Genomic DNA, 24,027 nt, shown 5'->3' with positions numbered 1-24,027 from the left:
CTCCTCTCCTCTCCTCTCCTCTCCTCTCCTCTCCTCTCCTCTCCTCTCCTCTCCTCTCCTCTCCTCTCCTCTCCTCTCCTCTCCTCTCCTCTCCTCTCCTCTCCTCTCCTCTCCTCTCCTCTCCTCTCCGTCCTTGTCTGTCCGTATTTGTATTTGCGTGTGAGAGGCGAGCGAGAAAACGGGAGTAGGAAGCTGCAGAGGCGCCCCTCACGGCAGCATCTCAACAGTTAAATGTTAATTTATCAGTCACCCCTGTGAGTACGCGCACACACGCACATGGTAAGCCCAGTCTTCATAAGCAGGCTGCCGCCGCTGGCACCTCGTTGTTCCTTCCCACTGATCCTCCTGCTGCAGCGCAGAGCGGCTCGGAGAACATGGCACTGGCCGACACGGAGCGCGCCGCGTCCGGCTGCGGGGACTCGGGCTCCCCGTTTTCAGAGATCATCGAGCTGAACGTCGGCGGGCAGGTGTACGTGACCAGGCACAAAACTCTGATCGCCGTGCCGGACTCGCTCCTGTGGAACATGTTCAGCAAGAAGTCCCCCAAGGAGCTGGCGAGAGACAGCAAGGGGCGCTTCTTCTTGGACAGGGACGGCTTCCTGTTCCGATACATCCTCGACTACCTGAGAGACCTGAACTTAGTCCTCCCGGACTACTTCCCGGAGAAGAGCCGCCTGCAGAGGGAGGCTGACTTTTTCTTGCTGCGGGACCTGGCTAAGCGCCTCAGCCCGCGGGTGAGTAAGGACAACTCGATCAGCGAGGAGATCAGCCAGAGCGACACGGAGGACGGCGCGCAGTGCTGCTCCTCCTCCGGGGAGCCGCTGCGCGCCCTGTCCGCCAGCGGGGCCATGCGCTCACCGTCTCTGGACTCCAGAAAGTCCGGGTACATCACCATAGGATACCGCGGCTCCTACACGATCGGTAGGGATATCCAGACCGACGCCAAGTTCCGGAGGGTGGCGCGCATCACCGTGTGCGGGAAGACCTCTCTGGCGAAAGAGGTGTTCGGGGAGACGCTGAACGAGAGCAGGGACCCGGACAGGCCCCCGGAGAGGTACACCTCCCGCTACTACCTGAAGTATAATTTTCTTGAGCAGGCGTTTGACAAGCTGACAGAGGCGGGCTTTCACATGGTGGCCTGCAGCTCCACGGGTACCTGCGCCTACACCAGCAACGATCCAAACGAGGACAAGATCTGGACAAGCTACACTGAATATGTCTTCTGTCGGGAATAATAAGCTCATTCGTGCCATTTCGATGTAAAAAAAAATGTACATAGCAAAACAAAATCTAGAAAGGACTGTCTTTTTGAAAAGTTCTTGTTCTGAATTGTAGGGAACGAGTGGCAGAGAGAAAACTGATTACTCGACTCGGAAATAGATTCTAGACACGGTTCTAACTGAATTTCACCGAGAAAATCAATTTGAGTTTGTTAATTGAGCATCACATGAGCAGTTGTGCCTCCAAAGTGTGGGAGGGGGGGGAGGGGGACCGGGAGGGGGAAGTGGTTATCCTTAAAGATGTTCATTTTCCGGTGTCCAAACAACACGTGGGGGGTATTTAGTTTTTCATCTATACTCTGTAAATTTAGGCCTTAACTTAGAAACGACAAAGGCACTCCTGATTCTTCAAAAATGAAAAGCACAAGTTGTGACATTTAAGCAGAAATAAACAAATCTCTTTGTTTTATTTGTTCCACAAATGGGAAATTATGGTTTAGACCTGACAGAAAAGCTTTTAAGAGGGTTTCCTACTATCTTTTTTTTTTTTTTTTTTAAATAATCCCACTCAAAGTAAGAAGAAAACCCTCCAAACCCAACATAACACCGTAAAGAGCTAGAGCATTTCAAGCAAGGGCATCAACAGGTATTAACTTATTTAGTGCAGAAATTCAACGTTAAATCATGTTAATATTTCTCTGCTATTTTTCATAGAACATAACTGCATATTTATATCATTATCCAGGTAAATATGTTGCCATTTAAATTTTTTAAAAAATATATAAATAACACAGCAGTATTTAATATTTTTTCTTACATGTTGAATTTAATCTTCTCAAAAATGTAAAGATTACAAATGTTTGTGTGTTTCAATTAGATGAGATGCATCTGATGTGAAAATGTTGAACGAGTTAATGGATAATAAGATTCATCTTGGACTTGAGGCAAGTAACTTGAGACTTTGGCTGACCCCATAGCAACTTGACTTGGACTTAAAGATTAACGAGATTTATGGCAAAAGATTTGAGACATAGATTTTTTTGTGTGTGTGTGGCATTAGTGGCCTTTGTTGACAGAGGATGGGAAAGAGGCCAGAGAGAAACAGGTAGCCATGCAGCCAATGACCAGGTATTGAACTCAGTGACGTGGATTGTTACATGGGGAACCTCCTCTAATCGTTAACCCTTGAGGCTAGACTTGCATTTGTCATTAATTTGAAATTGCTCCTGAAAAACACCGGCTTTTGACTTAGACTTAGTCCTTAGTAGCTTGAGACATGATTCGGACTTGCTTCCCGTAAACTCAAGACTTAATTTGGACTTGCCCCCCTAGGATTTTGTCTTGGTCCTCTGTAACCTGAGATTTGACTCAGACCTGCTCCTTAAAGACTTGGTACTTGACAAGGACTTGGAAGAAATGACATGTAACCATCCCTGTCGTCTTTCGTAAACTTTCTGGAGGCGCCCCAGCGTTTGTGCTGGGGCACCTCCATGGCACAAGCAGCCGCCATCGTCTTCATCGCCATATAGTCCCAGCTGATTTAACGCTGAACTGATTGATGTCCAGGAGAGCTGACAGGCGGAGATTAATATTAGGTGTCAATGTACATTCAGGGCTGAGTTGTTTGCCCAAGTTTTGTAGTGTCTTCTAGCAGTTTCTACCGCTGCAGTGACTGTAAATGTATACGTGGAATGTCTGCTATATTTGTTACAGTGTTCAGACCTAAATAAAGCCTTCTTCTCTTTTACTCCAAGCTTTTTGCCAATCATGTTCCTCTTATAATCTGCACTATCTGTTAAAATTAGTGGCATTTTGCCCTCCACCCCTCTCCCCTCCTGCATTTCAAACCCTTACTCCACAGGGAATCAAAGAGTCAGCCTCAAAAAGAGAGACATGCCCTGCTCGGAAATCTCAGCGCTGCACGGCGCTGGGAAAATTTGTTTCACTTTTCGTAAACCCTAAAGGCCCAACGTTGAACATTTTCCTCTCTTTCATGTTTGGCTTCTTGGATGTGCTCCGTTTTCTTTTCAACCGCACGAGAAGAAAGCCTCCACGTCTGAATGTCGTTAGCATTTAAATGTTGCAGGAGGATGCGCCGCTCCTGTTTTGTCACACGAATTCGGCAGCGTGGCGTGTGGATGCAAATAATGCAGCTGCGCACACATGATGCCATTATCATTTCAAGTGTAAATAATGAAAGGGTCCAGCTGCACACAAATAGGAGGGTGCCGTCTGCCAGCGATTGTGGATGAATGGAGAGTCAGTGACTGGCCAGAGCGCAGCCAGCTCTCGCTTGAAACGGACTCAGAAAATGGATTGTTACACCTTCAAAATGTGGCTGGGATTAGGGAACGAACAGCAAGCCCTCTTTGGGGCTCGGCAGAGATGATCTCTTTGCTAAATCATTTAAAAAAGACCTTGGGTCTTCTTCAGCCACCATGGAGAAATTGTGTGAGTTCAGTAATATTTACATTTTTAATCTCTACGCTGTATTTTCATTCTAAATGTATGTTTTGCACATTTGATAAAAGCAATGTGGTCGGCATCTCAACAGTCACAACAGAAGCAACAGGTTTCTGTACTAAAATTTATTTAGTGAGATTCAGCAGCTCAGTATTGGCTTAGCCTCACTTTAGGTCAACAATTGTTATACCCTTAGGCAATTTCATAATTCAAAATTTGTAAAAGAAGAGCTGGTGCAGCGCTCTACTGTCTGAAAGCCTCCCACTGACTCCTTCAAACATGCCTTGTGTCAGTGGGGCAAAATCATCCAAATGGCTTCCCAGAGAAGACATTTGCCTGGTCCTTGTTGGTGCCTGCAAGTATCAATCTAGCTTGAAAGAGTTGAGTTTGGAGCAGACTCTTTTTTTTCTTGATTGGTACACACTCACACCATGGCAATGTGAAACTGTCTTCACCAGACAGTGACACTGGGGGTGTAGTAGTTGTCCATTCATGGTAAATTGGGGATTTTGCGGGTCCTAAACTCTTCCTGAGGAAATTTCTCTCACTTAAGTCTGATACGGGTCTGGTGCTTTGAAACGGGGTGCTCCACCAGAAGAGCTTGAGTTGCAATTTGCTGAGAAACATTTAATGAAATATCACTGGGGATTTATTGATATATTTGAGTCTGTACATAGAAAATGTGACCCTGTGGACTTAGAGGAAAATCTAAAATAAAAAAATAAAAAACTTGTGCACCCAGTTTTTATTTTTACATTTCTCTGAAACCATTTATTTGTAAATGGTCCACCCTGAAATACAAGTCAAAATCAGTCTCAGAGAGCTAATAGACACATGTCGGTGTACAAGAAGCACACTATAAGGTATATTCTCACAACCTTTCCCTATACAAAATCTAGGTATTATTTTCAGAAATGCTCATGCTTCAAAAATAAATAACTAGTTTTAATCCTTTCTTTTTTCTTTTTTTTTTTTTAGCGTCAGAGACACACAAGACAATGGACAACATTGCCATTTATTAGAACTGGCTTCTTTTACACGACATTTATTCCTTGGAAACACCCTCGATTAGTCACCAGTCCATCATCGACTTCTGCGTGCAAACAACTGACTCATGGCCATGTTTACTCATGAAATATTATGAGCACCTCAGCTGCTGTGACACTCGTCTCCTCTGAGTCTGTGGATTGGGACCCAATTGAACATGTGCAGGGAACTATCATTCACAACTGAACAAATTGTTCAAGCTGTTGCGGCACATGCAAATTTCAGTCCCGCAGCACTTGCTTCGTATTTCAGCCATAAAGCGTGATTTCCATTGCTCCTTAGATTCATGCATGCTGTCACTGACTGTGAAATGGGAAGAAAAAGGAAAGAAACCAGTATAGCCAGTGTGATTGAAACGATGGATGAAATCTTTATATATACGTCTTTGGAATCAGTCGCGGTAGGCGGTGACCTCTCTCGACAAATGTTACCAAGTCCACAGACTTGGTGACATAATTGGCCTGTTAGACCTGAGAGTTGTTCAAAGAGATTGTTAGAAAAGGTCAAGTGCATTTCTTAAAGCTTTAAATAAATCATACACTAACAATTTGCTCTAATAATCAGTGTCCAGGATACTCCCCGTGTGAGTAGCTAACTAAGGTAAGTCCAAAACCCCAGAGTCTCCCAAACACAAAGCGAAGGACTTCTGGTGGCCAGCGTGAATACGTTATGTAAGGTCAATCTGAATAAGAACTACTTCTAATTTTGTAATTTTAAGATGACATGTTTTTTGTAGATTCATAATCCACCACCTAAACATTCTGTACTAAATTCCCCGTCACAACATTAGAGCTAGTTCTTGATCATCCATCAATTCTGTCAATAAAATAAAATTTGAGAATTGATGGAAGCATAGTGTATCTGTGATATCATGGTGTGGCACCTGCATAGCATTTTAAACTTGATCAGTTTATTTAGGTCTTTTTTTCCCTTTTTTTTAAAAACTTTTTTCTGCTCATATAAATTTGTATTACTCTAAACTCTCAAGAAACGACTTTAACTAGAGACACCAAAATGAGTTTAATTAAAAATGCCCTTCGTTGCCGTGCTGCGGTGATAAATCACCCATGAAGCAAATATTGAAATTGTTTGAGACACTGCATTTATTTCTAAACTATATTAAAAAGCGTGACTTGGAAACTAAAACATTGATTATTATTATAATACGCTGGTTGAGGAAGGGAGCTCTGAACATCTCACAGAACAATGTTTAATCCATCATTAAATATGGAAAGAGTTTGACACGGCAAACCGAGAAAGACGTTGGCGTTAACCTAATCAGACTCGACAGGCAAGGTGGACAATAATGAGAAAAGTATTAGAAACTTTGCTTGAACTTCAGCAGGAAAAAAGATAATATCCCTTGAGATTTTTTTAATTTTTTTTTTGCATTTCATGGTGTTCCACAAATTATTGCATTGAATTCCATCCATCCGTCCATCCGTCCGTTATGTGCTTGTTGTAGATTCTCAGACAACTTTAAGTCTCGACTGTTTCAAAGTCATTTTCATACATGGATATTCTGTGAACCAAGTCTTTCCCTCGCAGCTCTTGGGTTATGTTTTGGGTAAACCTCTCTTCCAGTCTCCTGTATTTCACAGGTTCTCTTGACCAGCTTTTATGTCCCTGCTGAAGATATGACATACCCCAGCATGATGTTGCCTCCCCTAAGTTTTAAGGTGTGGATAGTGTGTTTTTAGGGTGATGTGTAGACCTGGTGAACCAGCACACAGCAAAATCTCAGATCCTCCCCTACATGGCTTCTGGACCAGTGCAGACAGGAATTCAAATGGCGTTATTTTTTCAACAGTGGCAATCTCCCTGTCATTTTTCCATAAAGGTGAGATGTGTAGTGATGACTAACGCTGCATCTCTGATTAATGTTCTCCTTACCCTGCGTGGCAATTTAGGTGGATCTTTCCATTTTCCAATGACAAACTGAACGGTCATCTGAGAGATTTTCAAAGCTTGGGGTAATGTTTTATGACCTTAAACTGCTTTAAAGTCTGCAGCTAAATTGTTTTGACATGTTCTTTGGTCTTTGTTTTTTTCAGTTAGGCCACTAAATGCCCTGAAGTTGTATAATTTTATTTAAATATTATTTTAAAGAAATTGAAACCATATCTATTTAACATTCATCTTGAAGGTTGTACATTACTTCCTGTTCCTAAAGAAACACATACATGTTTTGTTCACATATACACAGTTACCATTGAATGCACACACTCTTAACTATTAACAATCATTAACCAAAAGACAAATGAACCAAACAGTGGTGTGTGTGGATAGTGGGACGAAGCTGGAGTAACCCGGAGAAAACACAGGGAGTCCCCAGGCCGGGATTTGAACTCAAGACCTTCATGTTGCAAAGGAACAATGCTTCCAGTTGCACCACCAAATCAACCATAGATGCAACAACTGTTAACCAATGTTGCCCCCAACAAGTTGTCTACTTGTCATAGTGTTTTTCTTAAAATTACAAAGCTAATCGTGTGTTTTAGGTTGAAAAATAAGAGGCTTAAAATGTAGAGCAGCATCTAAAATTCAACCTAGTGTGTAAGGATGCTTATGAGTCGCATCCCAATAAATAGAAGTTTAAAAAGTTGCACATGAGCACTGTGTAGGACTGCGAAACATCGTATAAGGAAGCAAAAACATGACGTCTTGCAGAGTTTGAAATAATTGAATTCACTTTGTGCTAATTTTTATTTTGTATTTTTTTTTTTTTTTACATTTGAAAAAGCACACGTTGCATTAAAATCCATCTCGTGTGCATCCTGGCCCTGCTGGACGATCGCCAATGCCACAATTTGCGATCACCAGGCTCCACATCAATGTAATGCGTCCTGATTAACCCGAGCCGAGATGCTATCCACGCGCTCGGCCATTAAACCTGCCACCTTTCATGGCTGCTGGGTCCTTTTGAAAATTACGACCATCAAAAAGAAAATGCCCTTCCTGCAGCAGCCATGCATTTGTGTAAAAGCCTCCCCCATATACAGCGCTGCTCGTCTCACATCAAAGCCTCACAGTCGAGTCTCCTCTGCATTCGGAGGGTTATTGCCAATCAGCGGAGTGTTATTTGCTCAATGGCGTGCTCATTTTTTCATTCGTGTGAGGCGGCACCTGGCAGCGGCAGACTCCCCTTTATGCTTCTCATATTTGATTGCTGCCCTAAAGACCAATTACTTGGACTTCAGCACCAATCAGGGTGCATTAAGTTGCTCTTTCGAGAGCGCTGCGACTTTATCATGAGATCTCAATGACTCCTGAATTAATCAGTGATGTTTGTGTTGGATTTTTAAAAAAAATAATTTTTTTTTAGTTTTCTTCTTTTGCTTTGGGAAAAGAATAAAGAAAATGTGTAATGTTCGGGAAGTTTTAAGGCTTATAATGTCAAAAGTGTTTGTGATTCACATAAAAAAAAAAAAACAAATTCAGAATTTAAGCTAAATTTTGTGATCTATAGTTGAGCTTTCTTTCGGACGATTGATGACTTTTGTCCCAAAGGGACAGAATGGCAGGGCGAGGAAGTAAAAATAAGGTAAGACTTTTATACAGTCCGAGTCACTGTGGACAGAAAGCGTTTCGAGAAGAAGCATAAAACACCTTGAGGCGTCTTTATAGGAGTAAGACCTCTGACAGCTTTGCGAGCGGAAACGGAGCAAGAAGACATGCTTATTGTTGTTCTGTTGCGAAAAGGGAGACGACTCCTGTTCTTTTCTGGTCTTTAAATTGCCCAGTTTGTCCTTTAAAGAGATTTAAAAGTAAACTTCAGCACCACTTTAGCTGAGGAATCAATAATTAGTTTATAGGTTTGTGCCTAATCTGAACGCAGGCATTTTGTTTCTTTTACAGCGTTTCCTGATCCATTAAGGGCCACATCAGAAACGTCCCCGGTGACATTTTAAACTAAAAACAAAGGAAAATGGACAAAAACATAAAATGAATACATAAAGTGGGCATCAAAAAGTGTTTGATTTTTTTTTTTTGGCACAGTACAGTTGGCACAATGTTTGGTCATCTCCATATTACTTTAGTATCATAGATAATACCAATCCACTAACTGTTCAGCAATTGTCACCAATATTTAAGTTAATTCTTAAGAGCATATGCTGGTGAGTATTCTCGAAAGCAAACAGCTTCATATCTTATCTGAAAAGGTAATCTAAGGTAATCATGCTTAGTGTGAGTAGAGGGTTGAATAAAATAAATGGTTTATTTTTTTATAATCCTTTTTGGCTTTCTGAGATTGCATAAATCATTCTAATCCCTCAAAACCAGAGCAAATGCAAATAAGCCCAGACTATTTTACTTGATTTAAAAAGCTCATCTTTTTGTCCTTGATGAAGAAACACAGTCTTACATTGAACATTACATTTCCCAAGTATTTTTTTATTTTATTTTTATGAAATGGATCAAATAGAAACAAAAAAAAGGAAAATATTTGGGTCACTTATGGATTTAAAATGATCCTCTAAGTGCTGACTGCCAATATTTCAGCTAAGAGAGGCAACCAGTGTTACTCTGATCCCTTCAAAGGGCTTGAATGAACTTCATTTTCACAGAAAGCAGGAGAAGTATTATTATTTCAATCAAGGCAAATATTTACTCAGTTTTGTTTGAGTTTCCCCACTTTTGTGGAGCAGATTTCTAGAGATACGTTTCCACACGAAGATGCAAATGGATTGGCTGTGGTAAAAAAAAATAAAATAAAATAAAAACAGCACAAGAATAAATCTGTTTCTGACTGAAATGTTGATATGACTCTGGTTTTTTCCGATCCACCCTTTGTAAATTACAGGTTACGTGTTGTATTAAATGTAGGAAAAAGTTTGGAAATGAAGTCTCGTCATTTTAGCAGGGGCGTTCAACAACAACAGAGCTGTCGAGCCATCATTCATAGCTCAACCTCAGTCTAATAAATAATTCAGTTTTCATTTATTAGCGTCACACTGGCATTCTCCATGGGGATCCTACTGTAAACACACAAGAATATAAAATACTTTCAAGACTTTAGGGCTAAACAAACGAGCAAAACCGAATTCCTCCTCCCTTTCTCATTACCCAGAAATAATCTTTGTCAATATTTAAAATAATCAAGAGAAGCCATTGTTAGACGGCCCAATATAAAAGCCAAAAAATGGGAAAAAACCTGAAGGATCCGAGCATCAAGGCTTCAAACTAGAACAGAACCTTCAAGAAGCCGATACAAGAGACGGCTGTGGTGTAAAGTTAAAACAGTAAAAAAAAAAAAGAGTCTGTGTGTCATATCTGATTCAAAGCAATGACTGGTGGGGGGAAAAAATGTTCTGTACACAACGATTCACAGGTGATTTCATCCTCCATGTGCCGTATTACTCATCTGTACACTGGCAGTCTGACAATCCTCCATCTAGGAGTTCAACAAACAACACAGCGAGAGACGGATTCCTCTACAGATATTACATAAGACATGCTAAGTCGATATCAATCGCCACTGGCAGCATACAGGTGAATTAGGGTACTTTTAAGGTTTTTTTTTCTTCTTCTGTTGACATTCACATCAGACTAAATGGGTATTGATTTCAGCACAATGCAATTAAAGCATGGACTGTGCTGTACGTTGATGCCGGTGCATGAGCTCTGACGGATTTCTTGTTCAGAACAAGGACAGTGGAGGAAATTTAAAAAAAATGAAATGGTGAAACTCTAACATCTGTTTTCCTCCTCTGACAGATGTCTGCTTCCTCTGCTGGAGTTGTTTCCAGCCTGATTAGACAACTAGGTCGAATGTATTTTCAGATATATTTTAGTTTTCAAACAAGTTCAACGAGAACTTTGTGTATTTATCAATTTTTTTTTTACATATACTCTACCAAGCTAGCTGATGGGAACATCCAAGTTTGTCGTGTTTCCAGCGTTTAATAAAAAGTGTTGCTGTTCTTATGCAGAGAGGCAGAGATTTCTTTATTTATTTTTTGCTTCTGCTTGGCGGAACGCGTGCATGTTGCTCAGCTGAAGCTGCATCCTTCAGGCCAAGCTTAGACTTGTCGGCGCTGGCAAGCGTCAGTGGAGTTATTTTGATATTAAAAAGGATAATTTCTATTTTCTTTTGATGTCAAGAGCGGCTGTCCTAATCCTTCAACGAAATGTGCTCACGTGTTTCCGTCCTTCATGCTTTTGTAACAATGTTCTGCATCTTCTCTGTGTTCTTTGGTATTTTTCAAATTCATGGAGCAAAACAACATGGCATGCTGAATGACATCTGCCTGGATGACTCAGAGGGTTTTTTAAATAACATTTAATTTTTTGTTGTGGTTGTTTTGAATGGAAAGGTTACTTATATATTTCAATGCATGTTATGTGATTTAACTTTTATTCACTTTTCTTTTGGTTTTGTAATCAGATCAAAGGTCACATTTTAGCCTTTATTGAAAGGGAAAGTGGGTTTTTAACCTACATAATAGTTTCAGGATGGTAAAGTAAAATATTTGGATTCATTTTAATATATTTATTGTTGAAAGCAGATGTTTACATACACTGTATAAAAAAAGACAATAAATGGAGTCACACTTGAAGACACATGTCAAGGCAACAACTCATATTTTTTGTCATCGACTTGTCCTTCCTCGAAAAGTCAAGAAAGGATGGAAGGAAGGAGAGAAGAAACAAAACAAAAATGGAGGGATGGATGGATGAGACGCTTCCTCAATGAAATTGACACATATTTGCAATAAAATCAGAAAAAAGGAAATAAAAGCAAGTGTAAATAAAAAAAGGAAACTTCAAAGCGTTAAAACTTTAGTTTTGTTGCAGCTCTATTGTAGTTTATTTTGGCCAGCGTCCTTCCCTGATTGAACAGTTCTGAAGTGCTAAGCTAATGCTAACATATTTAATATCTCCATTTTGCGTGACTTGTTGATATTTCTGCTCGTCGCTTATGCAGAATATCACATATTTGCAATTTAAGTTATAAATTAACAAGCAGAGTTCAAATTAAAAGGACGAGGTGCATATTTTTCTATGAATCTAAAGTGGATCCCATAAACTCCATGTGGCTCGGCTTAGCTCATTCTGTTGCAAATTCAAAAATGTCGATTGCGAAGTGTGCGTTTTCTCCCCATTCATGTAAAGCCTGAAAAATTACACCGATCTTTACTGAATTGCTGAGGTTTGTTAAAACAAACAAACAAACAAAAAATATGAACAGAAAATGCAATTATTTTTACACTGAGAGTCTGCATTTTCCCCTTTTTAATGGTGAAGCAAAACTCTGTGGCTGTGCAGGATTTCTGCCGAGAGACACACCGGTCTAAAAATCCCTTGCGAGGGAAATTGCTGCAGGACATCAATACGGCGACGAAAGAAACTTGATGATAAATCCCACTGCCCATTCAAGTCGGAAACGCTGCATCTTTGCGGCGTTCCAGCAGCAGTGTTGTTAAACACAAAGCACAATGAGGCCCAGAGCTCTCATTACTCACAAGCTTTATTTTTTTCATTTTTGTCATGAAGACTGCAATAAAGAAACGTTGCACAAACTTCCCAGGCAAAGCTTTTTGTTACTGTTGCTGCTTTACAGCTGCACAAGAAATCGTGTAGGTATTAAAATAACATTAAGCAGGTACGAATAATAAATTTAGCAAACCATAATCATACTGTATCTCCAAATTTAGGATTTTTATTTGCTTTTTTTGGTGCTTAACTTCTCTGCATTTCACATTTCTTCGCAATAGCTTCAATTAGAAGGTGCCAAAGGTCGTGACATCAGACTTTTAGAGTGTTAGCGGCCAAGCAGATGTTACAATGCTTGGTATTCTCTCACAAGCTTGAGTTACACTACACAGATGAACTATTAGGCATCCTACTTGGCCATTAATTCAGCTACATAAGCAAGTAATGCTCCTGTTAACAAGTGCCTGTTTGGTCAGAAATGCATCTTACCCCCCCGGGTAAACGTCTGTAGCTTCGTACCGTTAATCTTTGCTAAATGTTCATAGTAAAAGTTGATGTAAGAATACTGCAAGGATTATAATCTTTTAAAATTGTTGGGTGCAATAAGACAGCATCTCCTTCATCATTTCAGCTGGACTGAGTTCAAGCGGCAGATTAGATGAGATGCTTTTTGAAATGAAAGATTTAACAGCTCCAAGAAGAGCCTTGCCAGTTTTGATATCGCTCTTTATCTCAAAAGGCTGCTCTGCTGACAGAAACGCTCAAATATTTTCTACTTATAAATGTGATTAATAACTCAGCCCTCGTCTTCTCACGCTTTCTGCTCGGCATCAGATCTACAAACACAAGCCCGAGGTTCGTGGCGAAGCGCTGGCCGAGCTGTAAATATTTGTTGTACGCTGATGCATCACATCGGGTTGATGACGACAGAGCGACAGGTGGTCTGCAAAGTTCCTCTGAGCACATTCCTCTTTTACCGTGAAACGCAGAACTCTCTGAGACAGATGACCTTTAAGTGACATAACAGCAGAGGAGGAGGTTTCTCCAAGTGTAAAGGTCACCTGATGCACGGCTGGCTAAAAATACTAACAAGAGTGGAAGAGCAGGAGTCAAACGATGAGCCAACTTGACGTCCTTTGAACACATACCGCAGTGTAAAAAAGTACTACAGATTTCTTCTGCTTTTGCCGCTTAGTCGACATTTCAGTGTTTTCTGTTGTCAGACATTTTAATGTCAGATGAGTAAATACAAAATGCAGCTTTCAAATAAGGATTTTAGTTATGGCAGGGGGAAAAAAGCCATTCATTCAATGGTGAAAAAGTATTCACTTTCTAGACCTGATAAAGTGACCCCTTAGTGTTGGTGATGGATAAGGACCACAATGGCCAACAAATAGATGAAATCCTTTAATTTCTTTAGATTAGTCTAAAACATCCATCGCTGTCCATTTTAACAATTCAAACATCAAATATATCTTAGTGTACATCAATGCAGACAGTGGAGCAGAAGTTAACATCAACTTCCTCCCTTATGTCCACTCTTGTGAGCACAGCCAATCAGCACCAAGGAAAATGAAGGCCACTCCTGATTGGCTGCATCAGCCAATAGTGTGTCAGATTTCTAAGTTTTATTATTTCTTTTTCTGAAGACCCAAGCTAGTTGTGTTTTCTGGTTGTGTCCACCTGGGTGAAAATAATGATCTATAAGAACTCATCAAAAAGTCTAGATGAGTCTTTTACCTCACTGTGGAGAATTTTAGTCGCAGTATTTTAATACAGCTATACTGTACATGGTTTACTTAAGGACACATCAGAGATCCTTAAATGCATCTTCCAGAATTTCACCAGATTGCTCCAAAAAAAATATCATGATCTCTTTTTCTGGGATTTTTTTTTTATGTGGATTTGCTGCTGCTTTTCTAATAATTTTCCTTCTGCTTATGCAGTTCCTTGAGCTGCCTACTTTAGTTCCCTGGAGTCCCAGAGGCTTAGAAGCGGCTTTGTAACCCCTGTCCAGATTAAAAGTTGTCACTTTATTTCTTGTCTGTTCTTGAATTTCTTTGAATTGCGTTGCGTTGATACTGGAGACATTTTAACCTCATGCCGCCGGGCACGTTTCATTTATTTGATTTCTTGCCTTTGCAATTCTGGTAGTAATCAACTTTAACGGCCGCTCATTAAAAAATATGGTTAAATACTTGACCATATTTACAGCATGCCATTTGTGTAGATTGATTCTCAAAAATGATCGAGAATGTTCTTTTGTTTCATTAGGACTATATTTAGTAAAACTCCTGTTAGCATTGTGCAGGTACTGCGAAACAGATGTTGAAAAGATGTTGATTTTTATTCACTGAAAATAGTTGTCCACATAAATAAAACAGAGCTCAGGTTGATTCTTACATTTGTGTTTATTCTGAAAATCATTGCCAAGCCAGTTGGACTATTTTCAAGCAAACACTTCACTCCTCTGCCTCACCATGTCCATTTAGATATTTTTACTGTAAAACATTAAAGAGTACACCAGATTCCCTCTGATTGGCTTTTGTTAATTTAATACTAAATACGTCTAGTAGTACTCAGTGCTCTGCCTTGTGTCGATATTTGGACCATAAATAGATGCAGAGGACGAAAACAACCACAGGCTCCTCTGCTCCTTTAACCCCTACTGGGAATCAAATATGTCTGTCCACTGCCACCGTTTACAGGTTCAATAGATCGATAACAGAGCCCTGATCGACAGGCATTTTTTATAATCACCACTCAGTCAATTAAACCAATGTTAACACCATGTTCTCCTCCTCATCACCAACATTGGACTTCTCTTCCCCTCTTGTCCTTGTTTTTCCCCACTTATCCCGCTGAGCCTTGAGGGATCTAATTTTGGCCTTTGATCAGAAGCACCAATCATGCACTCACATGTCTGCTGAAGGCTGGCGACATATTTTGACAGCTTACAGAAAAATCCGCTGGAAAATGGCTGAACAGATACAGACGGCGCTCATGTGGATTTTGGCAGTTTTCGTCACCAGCCTAAAAATAACAACAATAATGAAAAAGAAATATTAACTGACTGCACACTTCTTCGAGCTCTAAAATGTAAACCACTCGTCATTTAATCTTTCTGTAGTTGGCGACAATGCCTCAACTTAAACCTTGTTGCTTCACTTTATCATCCTGGGCTCGTTTGTGGTGGCTTTATGTTGCAGTTTACATCCATGCTTATGTTTTGTAAAGCTAACACTGCTGAACCATTATATTTACTTGAATGTTTCTTCTGTTATGTAGTAAATTTATTCCAAATTACTTCTGTATCCTTTTATACTTACCATTGTTAGAACCTACAGTCAGGACAGGTGTGTGGGCGGGGCCAGTCGCCATTTCCTGTTTAAATTAGTGTATGATGTCACTGAATGCATCCATTGGTAAAAACAAATGCGGGGTTTTCTTTTTGTGCGGGGTTTTCTTTTTGTATTGCATTGTTTATTCTCTGTAAGGTAACCTTTTTATAAAATGTTTGATTTTTGCAAATCATTTCATTGTGAACATGAGTTTGTTTACGTGTGGCTTGGTTTGACCTGTTTTCTAAAGGTACAGACTAATGAAATTCAGCTGTGTCTCCAATTATGTGTTGTACCCAGTAAGATTTTGGCCACTGGGAGGTTAAGATGTCATAATCCCAAGATGTTGGGAAAATAAAATCCACCAAGGAGACACTTAACTCAAACTGTCTGCTGATGCTGTCTCCTTATCACCTTCCTTGACACTTTGACTACATTATCTCCTCTGCAGAACTGTGCGTCATTCTGTGTTGTTGCACAAAGTCCAAATAATATACCTTCAAGTTTGTGGCTGCAGAGTAAAAACAGAGTGGGATCCTATTTTATTTTATTTTTGATCAACGGTGAAACTCTTGGAGGACTAATTCTTTCTGCAAGTCCTTCACTGCTGACAGCAACTCGCAGCTGGTCATTCAAACAGCATTTATATCCAATTATGGGAGATTTCTCTATGGAACGAGCAGTGCAACTCTCACAATTAATGCTGGCTTAAATCGTTGAGGATGTCAACTGTATTTACTGAAATACAATTACCGGCTTCTGCTTCCGAGTGCAGTTGCGGTGACAACCTGCAATTTCCTTCTTTTGAATCGATTACGTTGAGCTCAAAATCCAGCTTTTAAAAAAAATAATAAAATCTCTCTTTTGAATTCCACACGAGCAGTGTTTCTTCAACAAAGCTGCTGCAATTTAAAGTGGCAGAAAAGTTTCTAAACTGTGCTGTGGCGCAAACCTCAGCATATCCCTAATTCGAGAGAGACGTTTTTATAATGAAAGAGAAAACATGTATTTCTTCTTGTATCCTTTGGCAGCTACAAGGAGCTATTTTTTTACTTGAGAAACTCTCCATTCTTCACACATTGAGCCATGAAATATGCATTCAGAGCAGTATAGTGAAGGGCCCAACATATGATGCTGAAATGCAGAGGTGGATTTAGAGCGAGTGAGTCACCAGGGAGCAAATCTTGCTGCAGCAACAGGATTATGATGAGCAATGTGCAACGATATATATTGTGGTGCCTAATTTTTTTATTAAATTTTTTTATTTTGGGTCATAATGTAATATTTAAGCTGATTTACGTGACGGTTACAATGACCGGTGACTGGAATATGTCTGTCGGCTTGGCTCCCCTCCTTTCAAGCCATTAAGGAGCGAGAACAATTATATAATGAATGATGTAACGATCAAATAATAGTGAAGGCAGAAATGTGATGGACACTCATTAGCGTTTGAGAGCAGCTGCTGTGCGTCTTTTCGTGTGGTGTGTTATTGTTGGTGCGTCGCCATTTTTTTAGGGGGGAACATGGATGCAGTTTTTCAGGCAGTTTTTGAGGAAGAAAGAAAACCTTGTTTTTCCTGAGTGACAAAATCACACTTCATGAGGATATATTCAGGTTGACATATTTTTCTTATCTTTTTTTTTTTTTCTCTCACCAAAGGGCACACATGTCTGCACCCTCATGCCTCAGCTGTGCTCTATCTGAGGGTAACAGGTTTCCCTATCAGCGCTCCACCAGCTGCGTGCAGGACAGAGGCAAGCCGCCGACTTCACAGAGAATAAATCTCCTCCTGCACACTTAAGTCCATCTAATCTCAGTCCACCTTGGGATCTATTGACCCAATAGAAGCCATTCTGTGGACAGACTGATGCCTGACGGGCCCGCTTATTAGCGGCATCGATTACTTATTAGATTAGACTGGGTTTTTGTCAGGAAGATCGAGGGCGGTGTTTTGTAGGAAATGCTGCCCGCTGGTAGCTGCGATCCAGCTGGTGAATCAGCAGAAAGCTGCCTGCTTGGCAAGACCTGCGATTGGGAAAAAAAAGAGAGAGGAAAATATTCCAACAATCAGATCTTTAAATAATCTGTTATAGTTAAATGTAACCCTATCATGGGGGGTCAGCAGATGCCAGGGAATCAGAAATCAGGCCAGCTGAAGGAGATTACTGAGAGGCAAAAGAGGATTAACGAGAACAAAAAACATAAAACATTTAACTTTCACTCATGCAGGAGAATTTGCGCTGTTTTATTTAAGGAAAACTACTGATACTAGATTACCCGCTGTAATCCAAGACTTCATGTCGAAGAACGAGATGGATTTGATTTAACATTTTTTTCCTTTACACAGAACGTTCTGAAACTAACCCAGTTACAAATGTTGGTGTGTATTATAAGTCATCTTTGTGAAAAAGATAAAATAACACAGAGGGTAAATTAGGGACACAACCTGGACAACAGTTTTCCAGATTAAGGCCTTGGCTTGTTAATCCCTTTAACTCGATATAGAGATTTACCTGAAATAAAGAATGTGGGTGGAGCAGGGTGACTGATCAAAGTGTACATAATTAGATGGTTAGCAACTTAATGTCTTCCCAACCATATTATTCAGAAATTATGTACAATATTTGTCTATAGTACATATTCTCAATATTTCAAGTCTGAACAAAAACATTCCTTCTCACAAGTTGCTTTTAATTTTTTTTCTTTTATTACCATTCACAATATGTACAAGACTGATCAGTAACTTAGTGACCAATCACTTATTAACCCTTACATACAATTGATCAGATGACACAAAAACCCGACTGACTTATAAACCAAGTAGCATTCTGTCAGGAAAAAATGTTGGCTTCTGTTAAGTTTGAAGTATAAAGTCTCTAATTTTTATTTTTATTTTTTGATTCGGGTAATATGACACACAAACACCTTCCTGGTATTTCAAATGTCACTGAGACATATCTGTCTCCACTTAAATCCCAAAGCAGACAAGAAGTCAACAAGAAATGAACACTCATGGTTTCTAAAAATAACCAGGCACAGCCACATTCAAGCTTCAACGTAAAAAGGCAAAGTGGAAGAAAATGACTTCAAAACAATGGAGAAACGCACTGAAAGATCTGAGGGCTTAAACTCCTCAGCAGTGATTTTGTTTTCCCCCTAAATTTTTAACTCTTAGCCAAAAGTGTTAATTATTAACAGTGCAAAACTTGCAGCATTTCCAACGGGGCTGTGATTTACTCTGCACAAACCCTCATATCTTCCTCCTCTGAGGACATAAAGAATCACATTCAGGAGGGCATGAAATTGAGTTTGGAGACAAATGGACACAAGCTATATCTTTCATGAGCAAACACCCAGGCCATTAGCAAGTTAACAAGCCAAACACTCTTAATAAGCTCTGCTTGTCTCTTTGCTTTGTGACCAATGAAGGCCTTGCAGGGCTTAATGATGAACAGTGGAAACGACTGAGTGGTCTGAGGACATTACACAGTTTCTCCACTGTTCCAAGTTAATCTGGAGGACAGAATTGTGGAAAGATTCTTGCATGAATTAAATCTGCACCTGTGTTTAATCACAACAGCTTAATGTTGAGAACATGAATTCACCAGAGAACATTGTTTGCATATGTAAAGTTGACTTAAGTAGAGATGAATGTGAGACAAGACAATGTCTCACATTCATACCTCTGACACCCATTTTATATGATTCAACAACACAATGATCTTATGATAGATAAGTACAGCCTGTTTACCACATAATTGTCTTTTTTTAACTGAAGGACGCATCTGGGAGTATCTGGCTTTTCCAGGCAGTCCAACCAAGGTTCAGAACCGAAGATGCATATTGGTTGAGAGCAGATTGTGGGTAAAAAGTAGTTACACTAACTTGGGTAACTTTATGGAAGAAGAAAAAAAAACCCCTTTTAGGAATAGTTTTACTACACTACTTTTTATTGCTACTCTTACTTGAATCTAATTCCTGAATATTCACTTCACTAAATGAAGAAAAATTGTGCAAAAGTGTGTTTTATGGTTAGTATTTTGCATAAATTTTTTCAACTTAGTCTTTGAAACACAACAATTTGCTCATGACATCATTTTCTATCAGTATGATGGCATCATTGCAAAAATATCAACTCAGATGTTATGATCAGCTACACAGAGTTATTTCTTGACTGACCATATGTGACTTTTACTTGGATAAAAAAATATGTGAAAGAAGTGCTACTTGAGTTTTTGGGTATTTTTGGGCTGAGGGAATCAGAAGACGTTCTGTTCCCTCCATTTTAAGCACTTGGGATCCTGGATGACTGAGATTCTGCACTAGAGTACTTTTGCGAGACACCGTATTGCAACAAAAAGCAGAATGCATCTTTGCTTCTTCCTTTTCTTTCACCGAAGGAGTGTGAAAGGGTGTGCATTTGCACCAATAAGAGATTACTGATATTCCTTTTCTCCTGAGACCTCTAAGAAGATTAATATTAACCACGAGCAATCATCCAAAACAAACAAGCTGTCAAACTGTGATTTAGTGAGGAACTCCTGAAGGGCGTACAGTTCCAGCTCCAGTTTCCTTTCCCTCCTGGGCCCTTCAGTCAAGGGTGAAGAAAACGGCAGTAAGGCGTACCAATGACCCATATGCCTGGGACTCTGGGGCAAAACTCTGAGCAAGTTCAACTTTTTAGGTCTACTTAAACTCTTCACCTCTGTCCACAAAATATCTAAAAAATAAAAAAAAAAGAAGTAATAAAGCAAGTCCGGAGGGTTTGCAGCACTGACGTTTTGTTTTGTTTCTCTCCAAATATCAAAGTCTCAGAGTTATTTCATCTTCAAATTTGTCATTTGAGTCCATTTCCAATCTTTACACGCACAAATCTCCCTCCAGCATCACAGTCGTGAAAACTATTGATATCAATATATTGACAACGGCCCGGCACCTCCGTTACGTACAGGCCGAACAAAACAAGAGGCTTACAGGGCAGGAAATGATGGGTTCTGGAGAGCTACTCTCCATACAGTAATTACATCTTTGCGACGGAGATAATGACGCTGAATGGACTACAGACAAAAGCCCAGACGTAGAGCTCCACAGTCACAGCAGAGCTTTTTCAGACGAGGCGCCGTCTGCTCGCTGCACTCGCAACAATAGGGAAGTCTTATCTTGTCTGGCTTGCGCACCGTTTCAGGTGTCTTTTCACTCCGCAGCCGTAAGGTTCTTTGGAGAAACATAAAGACGGGGCAAAAAGGCAAACTCAGCACAAGAGAGTAACTCAGGAGATCTTTTGAAATCCTGAACCTGCGCACAGGATGAAGAGTGATCTTTGCTTTTACCCACAAAGACAAAGTTCAATAAACATAAATTATGGTAGTGTTTTCTCTCCTGTTGAGTGTCCCCCCCCCGCCCCCCCTCCACCCCACTCAAGGTCAGAAATTATGCATTTTTTTGTTTTGTTTTGTTTCTTCCCTGTGGGCAAAGCAACAAAAATGTTCCACGAGGGCAACAACAGGTCAGAAAAACTAGAAAGGGCATCAAATATGAAGAAACTGCAAACCGAATGCATCAATGCGCGAGCAGAAAACTCAGAACCCAACCCGGCGTCGCGTCTTGGTTTGGAAAGTAGAAGAAGAGATATTTATTGTGGCGCTAAAATAAAACTATATGGTGTGGGTCTGAGTCACCGTGAAGAACATGAAGCGAGCGTGAGTGATGTCTGCGGCTCGGAAACTGTTTGCCGGTAAAAAAAAAAGAAGAAGAAGAAAAAAAAAACGCTTGGCTCTGATGTGTCATCGGTCTGGTTTCAGCAGAACATCAAAAAAATGTAGAAACCCCCCAACCCCCAAAAAACCCAGTTTCCCACAGAGTCCGACATGGAACAGCAAGAACGGATCGATTACGTCAAGAAAAAAGGAAGATGGACACATTTAGGAATTACTCTGTAAGGCCCTGTGAGTCAAATCTTTGAAAAACTATAAATATACCCTTAGATTTTTAACTTAACCTTTATTTCCTCCTACAAAATATCTCACACTTTACCTGCCAACAGTGAAAATTATATTTATCAGCTGAGCTGAAGGCTTAACCTTGAGGAAGGACATGCAGGAAAAAAAAAGTTTACTGAAGTCCTCATACATGTTTAATATACCACTGTTTATTATATATATATATATATATATATATATATATATATATATATATAGCTGACTGTATAGCTCAATAGGTAAGTCACCAGTCTTCCACCCGGGAGACCCGGGTTCGAGGCCAGGCAAAAAGTTACAACGGTGACATTGAGCTGTCAGTGTGGGTCCTTAGGCAAGACCCTTGGAGCTATATAGCCTACCTCATACCATGAGAGACACAAATAAGCATGACATGCCGGCTCAGACGTCGCCCGGTCAAACAAGGTCTGCGTCAGGTGCTGGGGGACCAGAGCACCCTGATGAAAAGTGGGCTACTGGAACAAGACGGAAATGGGCGAGAGATGAAAACATGGATCTGTTGGAATGCTACTACTCAAGTAATCCTAGTCAGAGGGGCTACATGCAAAGACTGTGGGAGGAATGGTTAGCTCGACATCCCCAGTCAACACTAACTGCCAAACAACTAGTAGCTCAGTGTTCCAACATCCGCAAACGGCAACTGCTGTCACAACTGGAGATTGACGAGGTACGACACAAGTGCTACGGGAAGGAGCCAGGATGCCAGGTCAGAAGGGAGTCAACTACAACTCCCCGCCCAGAGACTGGGTATGTAGCCCCAGTAATGAACCAACCATCTGAGCTGAACGAGGCAGCAACTGACCTGAGAGAGAGAATCATGGCCCGAATGAACACCAGACGACCCCGACGCCAATTACAACGGCTGAGTGAAGTACCATCAGAAAGTCTCATTGAAGATGTGAATTCGGCATTGAGAACGATCCCTACCAACACCATAACAGAAACCAATGAGCTGATATACAACTCAGCATCAGTGATCCTTGAGATGCTTGGTTAAGCCATGGAAAAGACGGTTAGAGGCTAAGATCAAGATAACAAGGAGGGAAGTGAGTCAACTGTCAGAGCTCCAAAGGGGTGCAATGAAAAGATCAGTACCCAAGAAGTACAGCCAGATGCCCATACCTGAAGCACTCGAAACTGCCAAACAAAGGCTCCAAGCCTTGGCCAGCCGCCTAAAGAGATACACGAGAGAGAATGAAGCCAGGAGGATTAACCGGCTCTTCGCCACCCAACCAGCTAAAGTGTACTCTCAATGGCAGGGTAATAACAACAGAGCAGACCCACCCAGGCTGGAGACTGAACAATACTGGAAAGGCATATGGGAAAGGGAGGCGTCCCACAACAGCAATGCACAGTGGCTAACCTCTCTACGAGAGGACCACAGCAACCTCCCTGAACAAGCCCCGGTAACCATCACTGTGGCAGATGTCCAAGACAGAGTCTCGGGTATGAAAAACTGGACAGCACCAGGACCTGACATGATCCATGCCTACTGGCTTAAGAAACTCACTGCCCTCCATGAGCGACTGGCAGCTCAACTGAACCAGCTGCTACAAAATGGGACTCACCCTGAATGGTTAACTGAAGGGCGCACAATCCTGATACAGAAGGAACCCTCGAAGGGTTCAGTCCCATCCAACTATCGGCCAATAACCTGTCTCTCTACAACATGGAAGCTCATGTCAGGCATCATAGCGGCTAAGATAAGCGGGCACATGGATACATACATGAGCAAGGCACAGAAGGGCATAGGCATAAATAGCAGAGGAGCCAAACACCAACTCCTTGTAGACCACACAGTCGCCCGAGACTGCAAAACCCGACACACCAACCTGTGTACCGCTTGGATTGATTACAAGAAAGCCTATGACTCAATGCCACACACTTGGATCATTGAATGCTTAGAGATGTACAACATCAATAGGACTCTAAGAGCCTTCATTGCAAACTCGATGGGGCTGTGGAAAACCACCCTTGAAGCCAACTGCAAACCACTTGCACAAGTGTCCATCAAATGTGGCATATACCAAGGAGATGCTCTGTCCCCACTGCTGTTCTGCATAGGCCTGAACCCTCTCAGCCAAATCATCAACAAGACTGGCTACGGATACCGACTCAAGAATGGGGCCACGATCAGTCACCTCCTCTACATGGATGACATCAAGCTGTACGCCAAGAGCGAGCGAGACATCGACTCACTGATCCACACCACCAGGATCTACAGCACTGACATTGGGATGTCATTCGGACTAGAGAAGTGTGGTCGGATGGTTACAAAGAGAGGGAAGGTCGCCCACACAGAAGGGGTCTCACTCCCAGAAGGAACAATAGCAGACATAGAGCACAGCTACAAGTACCTGGGAATACCACAAGCAAATGGCAACCTCGATGAGGTCACAAGGAAAGGAGCCACAGCCAAATACCTCCAACGAATAAGGCAAGTCCTGAGAAGCCAGCTCAATGGCAAGAACAAGATCCGTGCAATAAACAGCTATGCCTTACCAGTAATCAGATACCCTGCCG

At 41.0% G+C, this 24,027-nt stretch overlaps 1 protein-coding gene across 1 annotated transcript; it reads left to right on the top strand.

Moving 5' to 3' along the window:
- Window positions 1-106: 106 nt before the first annotated feature.
- On the top strand, window positions 107-2,967 carry kctd12.1 (potassium channel tetramerisation domain containing 12.1). Its single transcript, XM_017307896.2, has one exon. The coding sequence runs from the start codon at window positions 375-377 to the stop codon at window positions 1,233-1,235; it is 861 nt and encodes a 286-aa protein (XP_017163385.1). The 5' UTR covers window positions 107-374; the 3' UTR covers window positions 1,236-2,967.
- The last annotated feature ends 21,060 nt before the right edge of the window (window positions 2,968-24,027 follow it).

This window comes from Poecilia reticulata, chromosome 2 (assembly GCF_904066995.2).
Source record: "Poecilia reticulata chromosome 2, P_reticulata-male-v2, whole genome shotgun sequence".
Classification (NCBI taxonomy): domain Eukaryota; kingdom Metazoa; phylum Chordata; class Actinopteri; order Cyprinodontiformes; family Poeciliidae; genus Poecilia; species Poecilia reticulata.
Note: the sequence above shows the minus strand (reverse complement) of the source record. Positions and strands in the feature narration are given on the sequence as shown.

What these genes read in the sequence shown, in the direction of transcription:
- kctd12.1 (XM_017307896.2), top strand. Translation starts at nt 375, where the DNA reads ATGGCACTGGCCGACACGGAGCGCGCCGCGTCCGGCTGCGGGGACTCG.